Source organism: Crassostrea angulata, chromosome 9, assembly GCF_025612915.1.
Source record: "Crassostrea angulata isolate pt1a10 chromosome 9, ASM2561291v2, whole genome shotgun sequence".
Classification (NCBI taxonomy): domain Eukaryota; kingdom Metazoa; phylum Mollusca; class Bivalvia; order Ostreida; family Ostreidae; genus Magallana; species Magallana angulata.
In genome coordinates this window covers 35364493-35373627 of record NC_069119.1, presented here as the reverse complement: position 1 = coordinate 35373627, position 9135 = coordinate 35364493, and the positions used below count along the sequence as shown (strand labels likewise).

Below are 9135 nucleotides of genomic sequence, written 5' to 3'. Positions count from 1 at the left end.
GAGGTGGATCAAACATATGTACTGGATCATGTAGGAAGTACTCAGTATCAGTGTTAACGGTGACTCTTTGGCTGATTAGTTTTGTTTTGATGATTTTTTTTTGGCTTAGTAAATATACATGCAAGTTCCATGCTAAATTTATTGTCATATTGATCCAATCATATATGCATAGGTGACAAAAAATTATTAAGAAAGAAAAGTCTAATCATTATTAGATCTACGTGCAGCCACGTCATTTTGTAATGAATAGATAAAAGAAAAGAAATAAACTGTTAAAATATCTACCGGTACATGTATTTGTTATATAGTTGCATATGTGGTCAAATATTATTGGATATCACACACTAAGAAAGGGGTGAGGGCACATGTCTACAACGCTTATATAGCGTACAAAAATTAAAAAGATTTAAAACAAAATTAATGTCACAGAGGAAAATAATTAAAACACAGGTTACAACAAGGAACAAAATGAGAAATAACAGACAAAATTTATTTTTTACTGTTTTAATGATCATTATTAAAAGATAAAGAAAAGATAAATCATAATTGTATCTACATAAAAAAAACGGCGTTGTCTTTATCAAAATATTTTAATACAATGTAAGTCTGTTTAATATTTTATTATTGCTCAGTGGTAGTTTGTTTAAGTGTATAAGACTAGGAAGGGGCCATTGGAATAAAAGTTTGATAACTTCGGGTTCCTTGCGGTGGAACAAGTTTTCGAGACAAAGCCAAAGTTTTTTGGTTTGGTTAAGTCCACGGGTTGCATTTAACAATGATGACAGATGTGTGGTTCCTTCTGCGCTCGCCCCAACGGTCACACCGTGAAGCATATTATACACACAAAAAATATTCGATAATTTCTCTCCTTTCTTCAGATACAAGGTAATCATTAGGTCAAAGCTAAGTATCCATTTTGTGCACTGCGTTTTATTTATCATCACCAACAACAATTCGCCTTTTATCAATCCAATATCTCGCCTTCTCACTGTTCCTTTTTTTTTTATTTCCGCCTTCCTCTTTATCAAAATTATCTCCCAGGAAACACATGCACAGTGTAGCAGTTATCTATCCTATGAAACAAGCTGCGCAGCAGTGAACTCTCCATGGCAACAAGCAGTGCAGCAGTTATTCCCTCTAGCTTCCTTGTATTTCGGATGTTTACCATATTGTTGTATGTGTTCATAATGAGACACTAAAATCTTCAGACATGTTTATATAAGCTGTCAGAAAAAAAAATGCACACAAAGTTTCAAACAATCAAGTTATCCACATCTGGATTTCATAATATGACTGGAAATGATGCAGAAACACGAACAGGAGGGTTGGGGTATATCAACATTATAAGACAGTTGTTTTTATCGTGACCACTTTTGTATCAATCTCCAAATGAAGAAGAGCTCTGTTTAAAGATGTAGAAATTAAAACATTTATATTTCTTAACAAAAAAATTGTTCTGTACGTCAGTCTCTTTCTATCAGAGCAGATTTCCGAATATTGAATGTTTAACCGGACAGGTTTTCACTTTGATGTTAATCAAAAAGTTTCCGGATAAAATGGAAGAAGCGTGGTTTTTGAGCTTTTTGATAATCTAAAATTTATCTCATAATATCCGTGCCATCGGAAATCCAGAACAATATTTAGATTTTTTTTAAAGAGGTAGGAGTGTCAGCAAACTATACCCAATGAAATCTGCCTAAATGTCAAGATCTAGTAAATGATTCCAGAGTGTCTCTTTGGCGCTTAAACTATTATGACATCATAATTGATTTGAAGAATCTTTTCCCCGTGCTTTACGGCTTTAAAGGAGTTATGTAGAAAATTAAACAATTTCTTGTCATTCTATGTTAAATCATTGGAAAAGTAATCCCGATATTCAATTTGACATCATTTAAAAAAGGGGTCAAGAGCTTGTTTAATTCTAATTTTTGGGAGACTGTGGGCATTTTAGGTAAGTTTTATATGTCAATACTTGACAAAACTCCAAAATTTGTTTCTCAATTCCTTCATATTTTATTGAAAATGACAGTTTAAAACATTATTTTTCATTGTGTTTATCAAACATTTTAGCCCCGGAAAACCCTATGAGACAAAGCTATTGTTATGAAGCATCTTCGAATAATTTATATCTTAATTTTTATAAACCTGTAGGCACCTTTCATTTATTAGATCTTGACCTTAAATAGTCAGAATTTCTTTAGATTTAAAGAAGATTTAGAGACAATTGGACACTGCAATATTGTTACATATAACGTATATCTCATGGTCAGTTATCTGTACCTGAATAAATTCAAACTGTGTGCAATCAGAGCTGTTAAAAAACTTAAATAAAAATTGACAAGACAAAGAGTTAAAAACAATTCCCGAAAGGTTTTTTTATTCAAAATATTTGAAACCGGATAGTGCTCAAGACATTTACTTTTGATAATGTCACTTAAGAATAGTTATCGTACCTGTTACAGGAATTCGTTCCAATGCCCTCCCTAAAGTTTACAGGAAACAATGCCAATCTTGGAATGAAACACTTCATTCTTCAGATAAACACATATAACGCCAAAAAAATGCATCTGATCTGAGGCAACACAGAATTAAGCCAAACGCTGCCACATTGATCAATTTTGATCAACTGCCAAACTGAAAAGGGAAATAACTCAATTTGCTCAAAATGAAGTGACATTATCAGTAAATAGTCTCATAAATACATTTCAAATAACTACAGTAAGCAACAAAATGGAAGTACGTACATAAGTTTGAGTACAAATAATCCCAAATACAGCTTTTAATATCTTAAAACAGACATTTGTGAATCTACGAGGGTTGCCCCAAAATAGCGTAGACAAGTGGCGTTATTCAGTTAATCGAAGACACATGAAGATGAAATTTGTGCCAGATAGGGTTCAAGTAATTTGTATTTAAATAATGTTTTAAAATCAAATATTGTTTGAGATTAAATTAGTGAAATGAAAGCATGTTAGATCAGAAATTCGACATGCGGCGCAACGTCAAAAAACTAAAAGTTAAAAATCAACAGAATGAAATAAAAATCGCAAGGAAAAGTACTTTTCGAGTGACAAAATACATATAAAACATACATTTATGTTTGATAATAATTCTATCATTTACTCAGTAAATGTTTTGGCTTTAACAAAACTTATAAATATTTTATAGCGCGTTTTGTGACAAGTTGAAAAGTTAACTCCTAATAAAATGACGACGGCAGTGTTTATGGCGGCGCAGCAGTAACTGATAAAATTATGTGTAGACCTTGAAACAAATCAAACGCGGCTTTTGAAGTAAATAAAAGTAACAAAATTGATTAGAAAAATTGCGTTTTGTGAATAAGTAGTTTAACAACATTGAACATATTTGTTCGAGTATGATGACAATAGGTGAAAAAAAGAAACTCACTGGACGTCAAAATGCTAAATGACACATTTTGATAAGATGGACGTTAGTCATCAAGTAATACAAGGCAAGCGTGGAGTCATTAGATTGTTTATAATTAGGAAAAACAATCTAGAAATGTATGTTGAATGTGCACTCATGGTACATTTTCAAAGAAAATATTTTTTTCCAAGACATTTTCGGAAATAAAACGTAAATTTCATCGTTAACGATGTGGAGGGTTAGCAATTTTCGACGTCGCACATTGCACCGCCTGACATCACTTGTTGTTACTAATTATTCATTTTCTCAAGAAACAGATAAGGTACATTTTTGAATTTTTCAGTATTGTTTGTGAAAGGGTCATTAAAGATAACATCTGCACAGAAGTCTAATGAAATTAAAGTGAACAGATTTTAAGTTATGTGTCTTGTCTACGCTATTTTGATCAGTAAGTTCTTATCATGCTGTCCCAAAACTTCATCGCCAAGTCATACATTGATGCTGAATAGTGCAGACATTTCAAGCTAAAATGGTGTTAAATTTATCTGAAGAAATACACATACATTTTAAGCACTACTCAGCCATTTGATCTAATTTTGTCTGCATGTAATTCAAGATCCATCGATGTAAGTACATGTATTCAAATACAATTCATTTTAACATCCATATTTTTTTAAGTTTGATAAAAACATATTTTAAAATGAGCACAACGAATGATACATGTACACACAAAGACAGAAGAATGCATAGCATCGCCGGAAATCCATGGTCAGTCTTGCTTATCAATAAGCGTTTGCAAGACTGAATAAAATGTAATGTCCGACATCTAAGATATGTTCAGTATTTATTGTGGGCACTATTGAGTGCTTGCAAATATTTGTGTCTTGTCCGGGATATTAAAATCATTTTAAGCAATCATCAAATGTCAACTTTCACTATTGTCGTTCATATAACGTCACTTATATGTGACGTCAGAATCTATGAACAAACCTAAAAAATACATATAATCAGAGTGAAGCCATCTACACTGGACCAAGACCGATTCTCGACAATTGCGGTAAAGTACCATTTCTAGCCAGTGCATTGATACGTTAATAAAACATGCCGTCATGTTTTTCCGATAGCCTATTTTGGTCGCGTTAATTCTCTCCAAAATGACGTCTACTTACTAGCTCTTCTGAAAATTGCAGATGTTTCAAGTCCGAATTATTTTGCACAGCTCTTTGCAACTGCAACTGCACAGACGATTAGATCATGTACATTCAAAATTGAACTGCAGCATGTTTTTAACCGCATGCGCAGTGTTCATATAGAATGAACCTCAAATTATATCATACAACAATTTTTTCTTCATATTTTCAGAGAAAATAATAATATTACCGTGAAGTATTTACAATATTATGAAAACATTATGAAAAAAAACGCAATTTTGAAATAAGAGGCGGCCTTCTTGAAAGTGACCAAAGCTTGAATGGCCAACGATATTTTTTGATCGAGTAATGTTTAAGGAACCTTCTTGCAAAATTTGGTGCTTGTCTCCACAAGTGAAATATCTTGCTGAAATTTTGACCCAGGCCGCCACACTAACAGAATAAATACAGGTATGCATAAATATATATGCATTCTTATCAAATAAAGGACATCTATTAATCTGCTATCATTGAAAGTTGAAAATGGCCTCGAGTATATTTTTATTTCAAGTCAAGTTATTTGCTAACTTAGTAAGTTTGTTATAATTGTAATCGGGATGTTTGAAATACACTCTCTTAAGTCGGAATTACCGAAATAACGACGACAATCATTTTCTACAATATTTGGCATCTGTTGGCAATTTCTAAAACATAAACGGAGATTATTTATCGTCGCGACACAAGAACTTCTGCTTTTAGATTTCAACGAACATGCTTCGTTTGGTACATGTATGTAGTTTAGTGGAAAGTTAAATGTAAAGAAAGGGGTCGCAAATCGATAATGTTTTAATACTCCAAATTCTGAGGAACTGTTGCTCTTATGGTACGGTTTAACAGACCACTATTCACCATAAATCGTCATAAATGATATCCTCATTGTACATATACTTATAATAATAAAACAGAACACTGACTCGCAAAACTATCAGTTATTTTTTTTTTGGTTGTTAAAAGTGTAAAAGTGTAATAAGCGACATTTACTTTGTATTTTTCAATACAGTTGGATCAATTCATATGAAAAATGATATCACATTACTGAAATGATGATTTGGTGTCTTAACATGTATTTAATATATTTACTTTTGTTCCATTTGTTCGAATCAAAATTTGTTCAAAAGTCCTTTTTTCTGAAGATAATAATATATGGTAATTATGTACGCACACATCATTGATGAAACTAATTGAGATTTATATGATATAGTGCATCAATGGGAATGCCAACAGTTTTATAGATAGAATGGCAGAAATGACAAGAGAATATTGCGGTAATTATCATAAATTTTATTAAGCTATCTTTAACTCATATCTACATAAAACGACTTAAAAGCCAAAACCGAAATCCGGCAATCGGCATTCTTTAAAGAGTTAGATAATATTTCTACAAAATATTTATATTTTTTCTTAAATAGTTTAAGTAAAATTCAGATATGCAAACATTGCTTTTAGGAAATGCTTATATAACTGAGTTTTATAGCTATGCAAATAGTTTTGTCCTTTTTTATTTTTCATTTTTTTCCCAGTGTTTATTTTTTTCGTAAAATTCATTTTTTGAAGTTATAGGCAATTTGAGAAAAGAACATGTTAACTTATTAATATTTAGCGTCCAGAAAATACAATTGATTTATTAATAAAAAGAACCCCCAAAAAGTAGCTGTCTTAATCGGATATGGTTAATAAGTAAATTAAGGGACCCCAACACCAGTCGGTCGTTGAGTTTGTTGATGTGTAAAAATATAAACCAGTGTAATGAAAAACAACAGTCCGGCTAGCCCGAATATTCCATACAGAACGGGGCGTGTCCATTTACTTTCTGTTTCCGTGATAACAGTCTGGCCGTTGTTGCTGTTATCTTTGCTGACTGTAAGGTCATCGTTTTCTGTAAATAAAAACATAACTTTGTTCATTAGTTCGGTTTATTTTTACGGTCCATGTCAAATTATGTATATATAATGAAGAGTAGACGAGCATATTATAGCAGTTATTTTGACAATGGTCTTGAGTACAAGAACCAATGTATATTTATAAATAATATTTTGTTAACATTATGGGTGCTCCTCGTCAACGAGTTGGAAACTGAAATTATTACGAAACCCTTGAACAACGAAAATGATAAAGTGATTCACGGATCTTAATCAATTTACGGAATTAGGAATTGATTTTTTTAATATTAGGAGAATATCGAATACGGTCGTCGTGTGATAAAAATCCAATAAAACCCAAAGAGCTTAATGGTATATTTGATCACGCCACACCGTATTTGATCACTTGATAATATTATGGTTCCTTATTACTAACATGTTTTTGTATATTTTGTAATTCGGCTTAAGTTCAATTAAATATTATTTAACTGACATTTGACGTTACTTTCATTTCGGATGAATATGTCAACTACGCTTGTGTCCCAGTAGTACGCTTCATTAATTAACTGTATTCGACTATAAGTTACAAAATGTAAATGTAAGCACAGACAAACACACTGGAATATGTAAATATTTATGCATCTGCTCTTTTTTAACGAACACACCAAAGCCTCTGCATATTATATATACAATAAAAGCAATGTTGATAACAAATATCGTAGATACATGTAGTTTCTTTATTTGTATACGACTTTGCTATTACCTTTCAATTTGCTGTTTCCAATAGTTATATGTGACAATGTAGTCAGTTTTTCATAGGTTTTTGGTGAATTCGAATCTATAATAGTTGTATCTAAAAACAAAATTAATATCCAATATAATGGCTGGGAATCTTAGATACGATCTTAGTTTCAAGCAGACTTATGATAATTTAGAATCAAACTCTTTTCTTTTTTTTCTTTTTTTTTTACTTTATTTACATTCTTAAAAGGTCAACTGTGATAGATTTTACTTTCAATGGATTATGGAAAGCAAAAAATAAGAGAATACAATTTTTAGAAAATTGAATTAATCAGATGTATATTGTTCTAATGATATATTCTTTCAATAGCACGATTTCAAGCTGAAAGCTTACAAAATAAATATTTTTAAACAATACTTACATACATAACGTTACATTTTTAATGAGTACTCTGACAATAAAAACGCACCGATTAGTCTTTGGTTGCAGCCGTAAATATGATGACATTTCCGTTCAGGACATGAACAATTTAATGCACATTTCAATCCATAATATGGGTACACACATTCTGTGTTACAGCTGAACCCAAAATATCCTATAGGACAAGCTGAACAAAATATGAATTATTATGCGTATTTTATTTTGAGAATGCCTGACAGTGTGTTTAAATTTCTCAAACCAATGTAATTTTTGTAAAGACCGAGTATACTTACCAGTGCATTTTTTTTCTTCAACATCCCATACATAATCCACAAAGCAGTCAGTCACATTTCTACTAATACATTTAAGTAAGAAATCTGAATGCAATCAGTGATATAACATTTTTATATAATTTTTGAATAATTTACTCACACTCTCAAGGCATTCATATTGACATATTGTACCATCAGAAGAAGCAGTGATATTAAAAGAATGCAGAACATCGCAGCTTTTGTCTAAGTGTGTTTATAGCATGTCCGAGTAGGAAATAAAACTGTTCCGATATAATTTTGAAAAAACGTTTATTATGGTCTAAGTATATTCTTCCTTGTAATTAAATGCCAGATAGTAGATGAGAGATGAACACTTGAAGGAAATTGAAATACATGGAAGGTTAAAGTACTTTAAACAACCCCTAATACAACATAAACGACATGCATGTAATGGTACAAATGTTACGGTAAGGCAGTTCTTGAAATAAAAAAAATATTTAATAGAGCTGAATATTTGAATCTTTTCCGTTTGGAGATAAGGAAGTCCGGTTAAAAAAAAGAAACCATCAAATCTTCCTAATATTTTAAATATTATTTGTTTATTTAAAAAAAATACATGTATTATTTAGAAAAAAATCAATAGATTTTACCTTTTTTATTTGGGTTTTTCTATTTTTATTTTATAATTTTACTATTTTATTTTTTTATAGAGCTCTTCTTCTTAAGAATATTATTTCAAGCTAAAACTGGCAACGATCATCGAGCAATCTTAATGAAATAAACACAGACATCCCGGTAAACATTAAGCATTTGCGCAAAAATGTCAGAACGTGTGGGGTTTTTTTTGGGGGGGGGGTTAAAAAAATCTTTTTTTTAAATTCCTTAAAACTAATAATATTTTATTTCATATTGATAAAGGTGTTTTAAAGTAGATATTAGATTTACAAGTATGTACTGAAAACGCTTATCTTGAAAATTAATATTGATATTTGAAAGAAAAAAAAATGTAAATGTGTTTATTTATATGTATCCGATTTTCGTAGCTATCATTATCACTAAAGCAAAAAAAAGTATTTTATAACATAAATTTGCATTTTAATAATAAAATACGTTTTAGTGACTCATGTGGGATATTGTTCTGATGTTGCTGAAGGTTTCGATTAATAGAAAAACTGGTTAGAACTTGATAGTGCAAGTAGATTTTAGCCCTGTCAGTTTCCATACTTAGATAGCTATATATTGCTATACTTTGTTAGAACTGTTAC

The 9135-nt window shown here is 30.9% G+C and overlaps 1 protein-coding gene across 2 annotated transcripts; it reads right to left on the bottom strand.

Annotated features, from left to right (window-relative positions):
• Positions 1–6181: 6181 nt before the first annotated feature.
• On the bottom strand, positions 6182–8152 carry LOC128164312 (uncharacterized). 2 transcript variants are annotated; one of them, XM_052828105.1, is made up of 5 exons: positions 8031–8152; positions 7892–7950; positions 7648–7785; positions 7200–7289; positions 6182–6453 (listed from the first exon to the last, which is right to left on the bottom strand). In XM_052828105.1, exons 1-5 carry the CDS (start codon positions 8099–8101, stop codon positions 6260–6262), a joined length of 552 nt encoding a protein of 183 aa, XP_052684065.1. In that variant the 5' UTR covers positions 8102–8152; the 3' UTR covers positions 6182–6259. The 2 variants fall into 2 exon arrangements, with proteins under 2 accessions (XP_052684065.1, XP_052684064.1); XM_052828104.1 differs by having other exon boundaries at positions 7892–7953; positions 8031–8137.
• Between the last annotated feature and the right edge of the window lie 983 nt (positions 8153–9135).